Source organism: Haliotis cracherodii, unplaced genomic scaffold, assembly GCF_022045235.1.
Source record: "Haliotis cracherodii isolate W230 unplaced genomic scaffold, xgHalCrac1.p SCAF_11, whole genome shotgun sequence".
Lineage (NCBI taxonomy): Eukaryota > Metazoa > Mollusca > Gastropoda > Lepetellida > Haliotidae > Haliotis > Haliotis cracherodii.
The window spans coordinates 37,442,332-37,459,323 of NW_027266266.1; the positions used below are offsets into that span (position 1 = coordinate 37,442,332).

The following is a 16,992-nucleotide window of genomic DNA, read 5'->3' on the forward strand; positions in this document are numbered from 1 at the left end:
GGACTGTGTGTACAGGGGGCTGTGTGTACAGGGGGACCGTGTGTGTACAGGGGGACTGTGAGTGGAGGGGGACTGTGTGTGCACAGGTGGACTGTGTGTGTGTACAGGTGGATTGTGCGTGTGTATACAGGGGGACTGTGTGTGTACAGGGGGACTGTGTGTGTAGGGGGACTGTGTGTGTACAGGGGGCCCGTGTGTGTGTACAGGGGGACTGTGTGTGCAGGGGGACTGTGTGTAGGGCGGACTGTGTGTGTAGGGGATTGTGTGTGTGCAGGGGACACTTTAATCATATCTGTCCGCTGTACCTCCGCCCTGGTCAATAGACCATAATATGCAAACGAAAGACCATACACACTTTAATCATATCTGTCCGCTGTACCTCCACCCCACCACTTCCAAAAGTGATTGCAGATTAATGGTCAGTGACCCGTACGTATTCCAATCAGCCTTAAACTCGGCATCTGCAAGACCACAAATCAGTCTCCCAGACGCTAAAGAATAAATCAAACATGACTCCAACTAAAGTCTCGAATGATTTTGCAAGTCTAGATTCCCTCGGCTCCGAAATTAAGCATTGTCCTGGGCTCCATTTGGATTTTTGTTTTAGTTTTTTAGATATAATGTTTAAATAAGACAACTTTACTTCTGGGATTACTGTTAGTCCAACCACAAATGTAGCCGCTGTAATTATCGAGAGATTACTTTACTCCGTCCTTCTAAAACTGAGAAAGAAGACACAATTTCCTGGCGTCACATTGAATAGGAGTTTTATTTCAACTTGCTACGGAGTAGGTCATGCAATACAGTTTACAATCAAACACAACGAGAAAAGACTCGTGTTTCCAGTGGCTCGACCAACTCCTATTTTCACTCGTGACTTTGGTATTTTCCTGTGACTAGTCTTAAAAAACCTATCAAGACATAAAAACAATGATCATGAATATTACATCGATCTATGGTAAGGACACGTTCTACCCACAATACAGGTACTAAGGTCGGGTCTTTTGGTCAGGGTACCGTTTTCGACGTAATAAGCGCCCCGCTTTAATAAGCGCCCACGGTTATATTTGCTAATATATTGGCCAGTGAACAATCCCAGTTAGCACCCCTTCCGATTTATCAGTGTACACAAAACTTATTTATTCGCGTATAATACGCACTCGTGTGATATGTGCACACTTAATTATGGGCAATTAAATTCAGGAAAAATATATCTGTCGTACATAAACATTTCTGGCTGTCAGCACAAACCATGATATTTATCTTTCAACTCTGTTTTTTTTTCACAAAAATAATATTCCAATAAGAGCCCCCTATTTCTAATTTTGAGAGCTCCCTGGGCGCTTATTACGTCGAATACGGTATATATAATTAATGCCTTAAAGTAAAATCAATTGCTGTCAGAGCCTCAGCATCAAAAACATTCAAATGAGAGTAAACACCACTGTCCCGTTTAGCTTTTTACAAAATAAACTGTGGAATATTTCCAGCTGCTAATGAACACCTTGTGATGGAAGATTCCTTCCTTCATTCCTTCCTTCAAATGTTTATTTATTTATTCTTTTTTTTATATTTATTCAAATACTTGTTTGTTTATTTATTCAAATGTTTGTTTGTTTATTTATTTATTCAAATGTTTGTTATTATTTATGTATTAAAATGTTTATTTATTTATTTATTTATTTATTTATTTATTTATTTATTTATAGTGCTTCTTAATATTTTTAGCTCTGCTCACTCGCCCCACTCGTGTTGACACAGGAATTAGCATATTTTTAGTTACAGATAAGATGTCTGTTTAGATAAAGACACTTGTCTTCCCTTCACATTCAGGGATGAGTGTAAACACAAGTGTACATCTTGTAGTTCTCCTTTCAGTGTAGGTAGACGACTTTCAGATAAGGACAGTTCTTTACCATTACAGTTTGGGTAGGGTTATAGACGTGTGTGATCTCGGAACACATTTCATAGGATATCGGATGTAAGGGTGTTAACTAGAATTATTTTGAAGCGATAATTGCTTTTTCTTCTTCAATATAGGAGGTGTTTTGCTTTTCCTGAAATACCTTATCTACCCGATAGTGTCTGCGTAATAAACAAGGGTGATGAAGAAAGGAAAAACATATTTCACATGATATATTATACAAGTTTTGTACTGGACATGGTGCATTTTCTAACCGAACGTATGTATATTAAGTAGGATAGTACTATACACTGGGAAATTGATTTCTTTATACAACTAGGATGGGTGCTATATGTGTGTTCCCTTATCATATAAGAAAAAAGTAACAGCTTATATATGTTCGATTCGATATTAATTCCTAATTACACATGAATTATAGAATATAGTACTAAAGGTATGTGTATACAACGCAGACCATCAAGATATGTTTTCAGCATTTTCTATGTTATTTCCTGATCACATATGAATTATAGACTAGTGTACACTAAGGGTACACGAAGCACTATATGGGGGAAGTCCAATTTGGGAAGATTGGCCGAAATTTGCTGCTGACTTGGGGCCGAATATTGGCAGGTTTAGATAAAACCCTGCTATCATAAAAAATCAGATTTGGTATATTCCTCAACTGTCGCACATGAATTACAGAATATTATATTCCATGCATGTGTCCACCTGTTCAGTGTATAAAGTTCATTGTGATTCCTGTGGTACGCGAAACTGTATGTTGTTGGAATGGTTAAACTTAATACAAATTGTGAATTGAATGTCATATATAACTGACATTGCCATTCTGGCAAGTGTTGGTGGTTGATTTTCTTCACTCTAACATTGAAATCCCCATCTAAACAGGCATAGGCCCCTGAACAGGTGCAAAGATATAAACTCAACATGGTTCCTCGAAATCAAGTGAATCGTGTAACCTGTCACCAACCTTAGAATCTCTAGTCATACCTTATACCCCCAAGAACTATTACTGAGACAATCGATTTAAAAATGGATATTTTTGCTTTCAGCGTTAAACATATTTTACTTCCAGCGTTTGAAATATTTTACATCAGTACCAGACATGAATTATGAATCGGCGCCTCGAAGCACATGTTTATCTATATAATTGATATTAAATAGTTTCATTTCATATAAAATATTTCCTTATATAAGAGTTATAGCATAATTCACATGAAACACGTGCCTATGAATACTTTCAACTATTTTTGTATCAGACTATTAACATAAATTAATTTATGAAGGTAAAATGCATTTATTGTTTCTTTTAAAATATTAATTATGGAATGGAAAGTGGTCTTCTCACATCCCTATATTTGTACACATAAATGGTTCGAGTGTAAAATATATTTTTCCATTAAGCGGTCAGCCATGCTGTTTTGAGGAGCACTTTACCTGAATATGAATATTAACGATGCTATTAAATATATGTGTGCATAATCAAATTAATACCTCAGCTTAAAACGCCCTAAAAACACTACTAGACTGTGATACATGTGGTCACTGGTTTTATTTTCGTAATGCGTCAAAGTCTGACACTATTCTGACATCAAGCTGCTTGCTCCAGTAACATATTTCATATCAGTGACACATAAAATGTATATGCTGCTACTGTTCAGGTAAAATTTATATTCTCCCAAGGAGAAGATTACAATCCTTCCTAAGCGTCATGTGCATATTTATGTAGTGGTTGTAATTTACATTCTGTGTGACTATGATTAATTATGTGTTACGTTATATTAAATATATTAAATGGCTTAGAGTGTTTCGATTTATTTCAAGTTAATTTCTTGTGTTTGGATGTAAGATTAATTTTAATTATTATGAATTCTTATTCTTTTTAATCAAGTAATACAATCCACATATTTAGATAATGAATATATCTGAACCACTTGTGATGTCATATTTGAAATGACATAATTATGTTAGGACCATGCTTGACTTATTTCTAATCTGTTGCCCCAAGGTAATTCGCGCTCACAGAGAAGCCGTACATAAATTAAAATATTTTAAAAATCGCGCTGTAAACCGCAGATAAAGAAAACTACACAAGCAGCCGTCCTCGTTCTAATTCGGTGAAATCCCAAAATAACTACGTTTTGTTTTTAAAGAAATCGCCCTACTTTTTTGGTCAGATACCGGTAGTAAGAAAGTCGAATGAGACTGAATGATCCAATGAACAGGGACATAGGCGACTTTAAAACTCTCAAACTGAGACTTTGTAAACTCAGTCCCCTCACACAACCCCCCACCCCTCCCCCCCAACACACCCCTTCCAGATATTCAGCGTGACGTCATTGGGGTTTGCCAACCCAGGCCAAACAGCCAAACTTTATATCTACTCAACACGTCTATGTCTTACAAGTATAGGGGCATGCGATACACGCGAACACTTGGAAACTTCCCCAACAATCTGAATACTTGACGGTCGCGTCATTTCGACCGGTACTCACCTATAACCCTCCGTCTCGACTGCCCACCGACTCTCGACCAGTACGTCCGTGTGTCCAGCCCGACCGATGACCGTCTGTCGCATTCCTCTGACACACAGTCCGTGGCGTACCGTCTGCCAGTCCGACCGGCCTATCTATCGTCTGCTCTAGCACGAGGGCTGCGCGAGCTGCTTGCTACTCGAGCTGGCTGTTCGCAGACGAGCTATACCCTAAAAATAGACAACATTAGCACATCGTCTGAAAGATGCAAAAATTAATCGTCAAAACTGGTTGCCATGACTTCGGCCCTATAGTGCTCGCACTATGGTCACGTGACCTCAGCGCGTGTAACTCTGAACTTCTGCGCTTATTACAGTCCTGCTAAGCATTATCAGTTTATTCGGTGTAAAGCGAAGCATAATTGCGTCGACACTGAGTAATTTGACCCGTACGTCTGCTCGTTGTACTGAGCCTGCACCTCCCGCTGCAAGTAATGCACAACCTCAATGCACAGTTGGCGCAGAGCTACTGCGTCGGTGTACAGCTGCACACTGTTCGCGACTCTCGGGAGGGGTAAGGTGGGGGGAGCGTCGATTACGAAACGCTGATCTCGAAGAAACAGGTTATCTACACTGTCTCAACTTTGTAATTGAAGCAGAAATATTCTTGATTCTTAATCATTAAGTTGTATCATTTTTACTACATTTTCTATGTCTAAAATTTCGTGACTTAAATTTATATATAATGGTGTTGTTCCAACAGTTCGATCTGTTTTGGAATTATTTTCAAAAAGAAAACTAAAAGACCTGCGAAAAGGAAATTACTGGAAGTGATATAAAATAACGCTCGGGATATCATTATTCATAAAATGCATAACACGTATCAAATTGTCGCAAAAACTAATAACGTGTTCAATTCATAATAGTATTATGATAACAAGAAATATAACAGAATTTTTTTTGCCGAATTGAAACTTGCCCATGTCTACTGAGTAAGTGAGTATGGTTTAACGCCGCTTTTAGCATATTTCAGCATGATCACGGTGGGGGACACCGGAAATGGGCTTCACACATTGTACCCATGTCCGGAATCAAACCCGGGTTTTCGGCGTGACGAGCGAACGCTTTAACAACTAGGCTACTCGACCGCCCCTACCCTTGTCTAAACAAGGCGTGAAACGTGTCACATTTTCCCGTTGATAGTTGTTGAATTTTTCATATGTAATAAACTTATAAGTATCTCTTACTGATTGAACTATGAAGCCCAGAGAGTTAGCGAGTATTGTTTTACGCCACGTAAGGCAATATTCCAGCTACATCACGACGGGGACTCCAAAAATGTAGGGAATCGAACTCGGGCCTTCGGCTTGACGAGAGAAACTTCAACCAGTAGGCTAACCCACCGACCCAAAGATCTTTGACGATGTAATCAATATGGTGTAATAAAGACAATTCGCTGTGTGATCACAAAATAGACCTAATTGTCACACACCAATATCTGAAATAATTCTCTGTAACTTGTAATGAGTAGGTTGTTACATTTGTCTCCTGGTGGGTAAGCCAATTCAGCTCGTAAAATCCCGTACTTGTAATATTTTATTGATATAATAAAGCAATAAATATACCTATCAAATATTTTACAATCTAAAATGACATTCTGGTTACAGGAGAATAGTGTCAGCTATCTGTAATGAGAATATTCGTGAAGATCCGGAGTAGAATAGGTCTTCAGCAACCCATGCTTGCCGTTAAAGGCGACTACGCTTGTCGTAAGAGGCGACTAACGGGATCGGGTGGTCAGACTCGCTTGACTTGCATGATGCATGTCATCGTATCCCATTTGCCTGGGTCGGTGCTTATGATATCAATAACTGGATTGTCTAGCCCAGACTCGATTATTTAAGACCGCCGTCACATAGCTGGAATATTACTGAGTGCGGCGTTAAACAAACATCACGTCCTGTAATGAGAAAGTTGTTTCCTTCGTTCATATTAAAAGCCTTGTGTAGATTCTTATTTACAGTGAAACTTCATTGATCCGGACACCTCGCTGTCCTTATCATAGCGGTAAGGTACATATATTGCCAGGCAAAAGAAGGTATACCCTCATTTTTGACGGTGACTTAAAGGATACAAACAAGAAACTGTGATTGATAGTGATGCATTTGATACTGGTATCGAAGTTGTGTTTTGGACATGAGATTGCAGTGTTTCGGCGATGATTTTAAGCCCAGTAACATTTTGACGACGTTCTTAATGTTTCAGCCAAATCCAATTTTACAGTTTAACTTTCTTTGGCCCGTTTGTTTATACAGCAGTAGCACCACTGTGTAGCGGCTGAAAGCTAGGACGGGGTATGATATGGCCCTGGGAAGCCGACTGGAAGAATCTCATATTAGAGTTACTGTTAAATTATTACAGTTTGTACCGTTGACTTGAAGTCACCAGAAGCTGTCACAAATAAACGGAAAGGATGATGTGACAAACGCCCAAAGGAAATTGCATTGTGATATAAGATAAATTATTTTAGTATATGTTTCTCCGTCTTCGCCCACATCTCCTAAAATTCTAAACGTCAATTCTAGAGAATATTCAGACCCCACCATCTGCAGATACAGATCCCATAAAAGGCAAAAGAGTGATGACATTATATGAAGAGATCAATGAGAACCAGTAATGGCACCAGGTGTTCGTGAAAAGGGTAAGCAGGTCCAGCTTCCGACCGGTATTGGTCAAGGGTTTACTCATATCCAAATACCAGACGAAAACCGCCAAAATAAGACTCTGAGGCACATTTCCCCCCACTTCTACGTTACCCTCCATTTCGGGTGCCACCTCCGTAATATTGGTGGAATATTGCCAAAATCTGCATAAAACCACACTTTTTCACTCACAACATTAACTGATCATCTTTTATAAATTATTGAATAGAAAACAAAATTGAATTCTCATTCATGTAAATACATGTTGACAACTTTCATTACATATTCTGGCTAGCAAAGGTGTCTGATCAGGGTATCTAGTAGTCTAGTGGACATAAATACTTGCTACATTTATCTTTATAAACTAAGAACTATTCAATTCATCATATCATATTCTTTACCCCACATGGTGTCATTTTTTGAGTTCTTAACAGACAATAATTTCAAGTGAGGAAACCAATAAAAGCTACCAATTGCACAACGAAAGAACTCGATATCCATCGATATTTTTTATGTTGTAATGACATTTGATTTAAATGCTACTGTGATGGAAAACATTCATCTCGTAAACATTTTTGAAAGCGCGTGTATCATTGATAACGTCTATTGACCTATTTAGTTACACGATTAAAACAACAAGGAAACAAGACATCGTTGTAAATGTCACATCATTGACATATATCATGTGTAATACACATTAATGATGGCAAGGTCGTCATGGTGCACTATAAAATACTTTTCTTTGAAAAGTTTCCTGGGTAGTGTTGATCGAAACCATGGTGACGAGTCGTTGTTCACAGACACATGTGCTGTTGACAACGTGATAATACCCACGTAGAAGTAACAGGAAGGTAATGAAGGCGAAGGTCACGTAAAGCGTCATAACTGAACCTCTGCGTAAAGCTATATATCCCCACAGTAGGAGCAGAAGTCAGGCAGCCTCAGTGTAAAGCTATATACACCCACAGTAAGTGTAGAAGTCACGCAGCCTCAATGTGAAGCTATATACACCCACAGTAAGTGTAGAAGTCACGCAGCCTCAATGTGAAGCTATATACACCCACAGTAAGTGTAGAAGTCACGCAGCCTCAATGTGAAGCTATATACACCCAGAGTAGGTGTAGAAGTCACGCAGCCTCAATGTGAAGCTTAATATGCCCACAATAGGAATTGACATCAGGCAGCCTCAATCAGGCAGCCTCAATGATGTGAAGCTATATATCCCCACTCCAGGTGTGGAAGCCAGGCCATCTCAATGTGAAGCTATATATCCCCACTCCAGGTGTGGAAGCCAGGCCATCTCAATATGAAGCTATATATCCCAACTGCAGGTGTGGAAGCCAGGCCATCTCAATATGAAGCTATATATCCCCACTGCAGGTGTGGAACCAGGCCATCTCAATGTGAAGCTATATATCCCCACTGCAGGTGTGGAAGCCAGGCCATCTCAATATGGAGCTATATATCCCAACTGCAGGTGTGGAACCAGGCCATCTCAATATGAAGCTATATATCCCCACTGCAGGTGTGGAACCAGGCCATCTCAATATGAAGCTATATATTCCCACTGCAGGTGTGGAAGCCAGGCCATCTCAATGTGAAGCTATATATTCCCACTGCAGGTGTGGAAGCCAGGGCATCTCAATATAAAGCTATATATCCCCACTGTAGGTGTGGAAGTCAGACCACGTTAATATGAAACTATATACCCCCACAGTAGAAATGGAAGCCAGGTCAGGCCATTGCAGTGTGCAGGTATATATCCCCACTTTTGGTGTGGAAGTCAGGCCACGTTAATAGGAAGCTATATATTAAACTATACCACACTCATTCAGTCCAGGGCACTGTATTTTCAAAAAGCATTGCTTTCCTTTCTCGCAAAAGACAGAAGTGTAATCTTAGGAAACAAATCCTTGTGTTCGAGTTAGGAACCAGGGTTTGCCGAATCAGCTTACTCCTCTGTACGTTTAAGGTCATTCCGCAAACCTGGTCACGTTACACAATAAAACATGAAGGTGAATGACCAACGGCAAACTCTTGAAGTTATCTAGAGCGCAAACGTAAACAGGATATAGATGTGCTATAGATTCAGCATTATATTAGATAACATTGCATTTGAGATCCATTTTATGAAGCCTTTCACGGGAATATATTTTTTTTTAAGAATATGATAGGTAGGTTGTGAAAATGCCGAGGGATCTAAATAGTGCCTTGATAACGATATGGACCCATGTACTCGATTACCCATTACCGTATGCGTACTCCCATACAAAACACAAACTTGAACATGTTCTCAAAATAAACAATGACGAATAATCTTAACAGATACAAGTCTTTTCAAAGATAAAGGTCTTTTTTAATGTAAGACTCTTTTCAATCTGAGTGCACAAGAATGAAGGTGTGTTATATAGGTGGCAGTTTTGCTTTATGCTGATTCGGCGGGTTTTTTCTCCATCGCTACATTCAGCGAGGAGCATAGACACAATAATTGATAGACTAGTGTAAACATCTACCGAAACATACAAATACACAGTTAACATTTCCGATGGCAGAAATCGACTTAACGAGCCCTCTGGAAACGCGGAACTTTCAGGAAACTATTTGTCAGCTTAGCAAGAAAGCCATTGGCACTCACAGACAACCATATGTATGCATGTAATCGGAGCGTTGCTCGAAGAGAGTACTGTCTCTATGTCCGGGTTGAGTTGAGAAATCGGTGTACACACTGACGACTGGGTATCTAGTCTGAAGGTCACGTGCGTGTTGGAGTCACGTCGACACGCTGTGTGTCACGATACTTCTGTGCACAACAACGAGTACTCATTCTCGAGAAGATATATTTCAATGGTTTCTATTTCAAACACATCCGTGGCGTCACTCTATTGTCTAAACGATCCATTAGTTTTCAGGAATGGATAGTTGGTTTTCTCCAGTACATTAGCTTCTACTCACATTTCAATAACGGTACTTTTTTCTTTATTTTTACACTCAAGTAAATTATTGGAAATTTGGAAATGAACTATTACGAATGTTCAAAAAATATTTTAAATATATCATTATATGTACATTGTTGTGTTTCATTATATTACAGTAACGATGTTCATATTATATATAAACGTTTGCTGAGAAACTAACGAATAAAAGGAGTTACATATATGTCCTTGTTCAGGGCTCTTCATTTTCATTTTAACCCCGTCAACATGTATTAAACGTGCAAGCGATTCCTAAAGTACTGTCAAAGGCAGAGGGTATTAAACCATGTAATATTCAATCATCAATGTGTGGCTTACGACATGGTTCACAATTTGCGCATCTACACTCGCACGCATCCACAGTTTTCGCTTTATGATCTAAAAATATATTATGTAGCTAGTGCATTTTAAGTTAATAGAAAATCATTCTTTTGCTGTTTTTCCAATTTGTTTTTGTTTCTTACTTTATTGTAATTCCAAGTCACATTAATAGGCATGGCTTTGAAACCGTTACAAATATGTGACATTTTAGGAACGTAAACACGTTTTTTTAAAGTTGAAAGTTGCGGAGGCCAATTGAATCCGGATCTTCACGCGGATCATATGGTGTAAAGGAAGTGAAAATTCAAATATTTGACTATGTTCATGTTAACTGTGCGGTGATTTTGTATCAACATAATAGGTAGGATCTATAACTCGCGTGTTCCTAGACTTCATGTTCCATACGGTCCAGTAAGCCATATCAAGCTTGTAGGGCAACCTGTTGGTGCACCTCTCTGTCCCCTTATCTACTGTACTACTACTTGGGGTTGGGTCGCGGCTTTGATTATAGTTTTTAAATTGGAACTATTCAAAATACGATCACAAAACAGATACAGTCCATGAATATATTCCTTTGATTTTTTAGTCCTTGCAGATTGATGAGATTGTAACCTGAAAAAAGCATGTCTTCATGAATAGGATGTGTGTCTAACGACACAGTGGGTCACATGTTAAACTCTAGGGGACCGTGGGGTTTGGCATAGAGTAAAACCAATTTAACCGGACGCCGCGTTTCCTATAACCCCTTATTCCATACCATTACGTTTGGGAACATATTTATATATACAATATCTTCATACCAGTGATCGGTTTATCCGCATATTCGTTAATGGGCACGATTTCTCTGGAAGCGGTACTTTTTGGATTCAATATGGCGTAAAGGGGACCCGCCCGAAATAGACTAGTAGTATCGATTTTCTTGGGTTTATCCTGGCGATGTTAAGAGAAACGCTAATCGCTGGATTAATTGGTCCCACTGTATATCAGAGAGTACATTCTATGACTGATAATTAAATAAACAAAATAACTGAAGTTACCGTCCCAAAATATATTACATCGGTTTTCAACTCCAATAGATGCAGATAACATTAATAGCCCAATGTATCTCGTTTTGAAGCTGCATTGCAATGAGTTGCAAGACAATTTATCAATTTCTTGGTGTACAACATACATATACATGGCCTTTGATACTGATTGGCGATGGCACCGACAGTGAAGTAATACCTTCTTTAATCTGGCAGTCCACATGTTTTATTCATATGAGGTGCACATTAAACGAAACAAAATTTATTGACCCAGAAAATATTATGCTTCACACTGTTCTCCCCAAAAAAGAAATTGCCTGCTACTAACGTTACGTTGTGTAGTTGTAGTTGTAGCTTAAATAAAATCCCAGCACCCCCACCACCCCCCCCCCCCCCCCCCCCCCCCCCACACACACACACCACCACCACCACACACACACACACACACCAAACACACACACACACACACACACACACCACCACACACACACACAAACACACCACACACACACACCACACACGCACGCACGTACGCGCGCGCACATCCATCCCGCTCCGCACGATACCAAATGGTCGGTACCTGATGAAAGAATACGAAATAAACATGACCGAAAAGAGCCTAATCAGTATAAACAATTAAACAAATACTAAATCCTCCATCCTATCCTTAGTGATGTTGTATATCTTCGGTGGACACAGTTTGTATATGACACAATGTTTATTTTAAATTGACGTGATTGCGCTGCGACGTTCTTGTGGGGGTAACACTGCACTTAGGAATCTTTCATTATCTCTCCATCATATCACCCCGATGGTATTAGTGTGGTATTACCCAGACTTAAAAGGTAACTATTACTGATATACACGGGAAGTACCGAATTGTGAAGAAGCTATTTCACCAAGATTAGCATTGTTTTCAATACGCCATTAGCTGAGAATACAATACGCCGTTACACTGTGTACAGCGCGCCGTCAGGGAAGTACTATACGCCATTAGGGAAGTACTATATACGCCATTAGGGAAGTACTATACGTCATTAGGGAAGTACTATATACGCCATTAGGGAAGTACTATATACGCCATTAGGGAAGTACTATGCACCATTTGGGAGGCACTATAGTGAATAAGTATGGTTTTACGCCAATGTTAGCAATAATCCAGCAATATCACGGGGGGGGGGGGGGGGGGGGGGCTCCAGAAACGGGGTTCACAAATTTTTACACATGTTGGGTACCGAACCCGGGACTACGACGTGACGCGCGAACGCTTTAACCACTAGGCTACCCCACCGCCCGGGGAAGTACTATACCCTATCAGGGAAGTACATCGCACCATTAGGGAAGTATTATTATTCAATAAGAAGAACGTGTACAAATTTTAACAAGGAGCTGATTGTGAACATGGCGAACCAATCATTCATGTTTACATGTCAAGCCTATCCGTTGTATGGTTATTTCAAGGTCCTACACTTGAATCCAGTTCTATATTTCATGGAATTGACGGAAATACGATCTGCTGTCCGTGTCCTGCATCCGGCTATTGGTGTAAATATTCCACACACAACCTTGTGGTATGCATGTAACGGGGTGCCCTGTACCGAGACGACTGGTGGATAGCTGCATTTCATTTAATCACCGGTCTTGATGATAAAAATAGGCAAGTGGGGCTAGATATATTTCCACATATGAAATCCGCATTAGACCAGAATTGCGCTACTCGAAAATATATCATTTCCCTGGCTACTCTTGGTTATTACATGTTATTTGACAAAACAAGATTTGTTTGTTTGTTTGTTGTTAAACGCCGCACTCAGCAATATTCCAGCTATATGACGGTGGTCTGTAAATAATCGAGTCTGGACCAGACGATCTAGTGATTGAGCTCATGAGCGTCGATCCACGCTGACATGCATCAACCAAGTCAGCGAGCATGACCACCCGATCCCGTTAGTCGCCTTTTACGACAAGCATAGTCTCCTTTCAAGGCAAACATGGGTTGCTGAAGACCTATTTTAACCCGGATCTTCACGGGTCTCTATATTTTTGGTTGAAAGCAACTCTTGATTTCCATTAGCCTCGGACTAACGGGCTAATGTCCGTGTCCGTATGTTATGTAATAAAATATTTCAGAGACTTTATGTTAATCGTATAAATCTCCGCGAGCACGATAGTGAGCCGGCAGTATGCATATAGTCGGGTCACCCCGCTATATGTCACTGGGGCATGAGAATACATGCGTATTGATATATCGGTGACAGATGAATATAAATGACCGATATTAAACGTGCATGTATGGTGTGACACATATTTAAATATATCTCCCTTAATATGAATCTCTTCGTGCCACTATTCTGTCATTCTACTTTGATATATCCTGAACAAAAAAGGTCTGAGATCATGAATATTCAGGACAGATTATTTCATGAAATTGGGTGCTCAGTCTTCAAAACACAAATATATCCTCAAATATATTCATGATCCCTAACCTTTTTTGTTCAGTATATTTGCATCGAACATGAAACATATATTACTAAAGATAGGTTCAACTTAACCGTGGTATAAAGATGATATCATTTGCATTTTGAACATCATTAGAATTGAAAATGTATGTTGCAGGATACCATCTTTGGGGTCACTTTATAAAGAATCCGCATAATTTATAACTATATCATTAACAAAAGCTTATCTTTAAATCTACATTCACTTAAAGCAAAGCAATAATCGAATGAACCTATGGGTTTAATTACAGTTAAGATAATGCTTTCAGTTTTCTATAAAATTAAAATCGGGAACAGACGTGGCGTGCATTATACAATATTAAACATTGTAAAAGGGCGTTATGGGAAAAATATTCAAATTGATGAATTCAAACATCAATAGAATAATATAAAAGCATTGATATCATATACGCATTTAACTCGAAAAATCCTCAAATGTGTGTCAAAATGTTATGCATCTAAGAATAACCATATTTGGAATTAACCATTTTTAATTGTTTGGATCACAGGTTGTGTGATTTGATAATTGTCATACAGTGTTTGTAAATTGTGAGTGATATGACTCCTTCGTCACTTTGATCTGTACAAAAATGGCCAATTTTGCTTTCGAAAAGTGGCACCTTCTGCTTTGTGTCTTTTTTGTTACAATTGTACAATTTTCTGTAAAGGGTTTAAGAACAAATGATAATAATCCCGTAACAGTATTACATATTTTTCACACATCATAATTCATATTTCTAAATTCATATAATAAAATACAATTAACCAATATTCCTGTTTCAAATGTATATACAAGCACATTCCCAATACATTATACGGTTTCATAGAGTTATTTATGAATGGCATGTCTAGTGGTTTAAGGTTAAACACCCCTTAGAACCGGTAACGAACTGAAAACGTTTGATAAAGCTAGACGCGTAATACACCGAACGAAGAGCGAGATTGTACTACTTACCTATATATACCGCGTGCTCCTAACCTCACGCGCTAAGCTAAACTGTCAACTCAGCAAGTCTCGAAGTAACGACCCCATACAACGATCACCTGTTCAACAGATAGGGCAGAAAATCCCACCCAATCCTAACAAAATGAGACAAACTACAGCGTTGGCTAGCCCTCCTCCCTAACCATCACTTCATCTTCAACCATAAAGGTCACCACACCAATAATGTCAATACTGTTAGGGCGATGACCGGCGCGCGCGGTGACGTCATAGGTTGCGCGAGGCGGCTGGCGGTCAGTGTACGGCTGGTGACCCCTTAGCGGCATCGCGTTTACAGGTCTGTCAGTAGCGCCATTTCACTGGCTCGGCGCTGTAACAGCTGCCAGGACTTCTTAACTCAGCTGAGGGGTTGTCTGGCGAGTGTGGCGTTATTGCGAGATGGGCTTCGACCCTCGTTATAAGGCACATGCATCTAGCATTCACTGCCACATTAATTATAGATTATTTTACGGCGTCGACAAAAGAGGTATGCAGGTGGCTGTATGTAGGTCAGCGCGTACAGCGAGAGTGGGGAAATGAGACGTACAACCAGTGCAGCGCCAGAGAAATCTTTATTTCCACTACGGGAACTCTCTCTGCCGCCGCCACATTCATACCTATCACTGAATCTCGCATATGGCATCTACCCCACGGCGGAGGATTGGGGGGGGGGGGGGGGGGGGCTTTGTACGTCACGCTGACCTAATTCGCACTACTTGCTTTAAACACAAGAGTACATAAATGTTGTCACGTGACTGTGTTGATTAATGCCAACTTAGTTAATAGCTGGGTCAACGTTTTTAAAAGGAAAGTTGATATGCCTGTTGTTTGTATGGTCTGCAGGAGACGGGGCGTACATTGGACTTGCGCAACTCACCGGGGAGACGACAGTTTTTAACTGACATACTAGTATCTCAAAGAAAGACCCGAGATTCGTAATTACAACATTCAAATATACATAGTGTCTGACAGATAGACAGACAGACAGGCAGATAGACAGACAGACAGGCAGGCAGCTAGACAGACAGCCAGGAAGGCAGATAGAAAGATAGACAGACAGACAGACAGGCAGGCAGGCAGCCAGATAGAAAGATAGACAGGCAGACAGCCAGGAAGGCACATAGTCAAACAGACAGGCAGGCAGCCAGATAGAAAGATAGACAGACAGGTGGACAGACAGACAAACATGCAGATAGACAGTAGACACTCAGACAGAGAGACATAAACGTTTATTTATTCAGAATCCCCGTGCCCCAGATCACATTGAAAGTTTGAAATTCGAACACGTGCAATTACTATAACATAATACAGGTACATGTACCTTGACTGTGGGGCTCATGTAGATCTGCGTCACATTTATCTTCACAAGAAATACAATGTACACCCCATCGAACAGAAACATTATATACTAATGTATGTTGATAACATGACATTGTTAGACATATGGCAGTGTTTGTTTTCCTTGAAACGTAATAGTGTTAACAGTAGTGTTATTGTGTAATTCAAAGACCACGTTGGATGCTTTGTAACTCAAACTGTATCAGAAAGAGGTCCACATCCACGTTGAAATGATGATGATGAGGAGGAGGATGAACCAGATCTACAATTCAGCAGCTGAATGAAATTGCATCTGTTTGGATGTATATACATGGTAATATAGATGGAAATATATTTTGAATGGTTACTTTCTGTGCAGACTCACTAAAGTAATCAAATATTCGTGTTCTCGCTGGATCGTCGAAAGAATTTATGTCTACAGCTAATCGTTTCACAACGATCTACATTAGAACTGTAACGACTTTTTTAACGTATGTGATAAACACCGAAACGCAGTACATTATACGCAGAACGCCCTTTTTGTAAGTTAGTTTCCTCCGTTTCTTTCAGTTTCAAGATAAGTGATTATTATTTGTAAGCATATTTGGGGAAACGAAGAATTGTTAATTTTATTCTAATAAAAATGTGTACTCATATTGTGCTAGCCTCCTTACACAACGTAAATGTTGCACTGGTTAATGAATCAATATGTAGTCGATTTTCTTTATTAGCTCCCTAGGGAGTATACAACCCAGTTTTGGAACTGTGTATATTTACA

General features: G+C 39.6%; 1 protein-coding gene across 3 annotated transcripts in view; it reads right to left on the reverse strand.

Annotated features, from left to right (window-relative positions):
• Positions 1 to 15,029, reverse strand: part of LOC139456463 (uncharacterized) — a 52,575-nt gene extending 37,546 nt beyond the window's left edge. Inside the window, exons 1-2 of one of the 3 annotated variants that reach the window (XM_071238191.1) lie at positions 14,871 to 15,029; positions 4,420 to 4,628 (exon numbers count right to left, since the gene is read on the reverse strand). In XM_071238191.1, coding sequence (XP_071094292.1) covers positions 4,420 to 4,502 — 83 coding nt within the window. In that variant the 5' untranslated portion in view covers positions 4,503 to 4,628; positions 14,871 to 15,029. Of the gene's footprint in view, positions 1 to 4,419; positions 4,629 to 14,870 lie in introns of those variants that run through there. The other 2 variants (XM_071238192.1, XM_071238193.1) reach the window with 2 other exon arrangements.
• Positions 15,030 to 16,992: the final 1,963 nt, after the last annotated feature.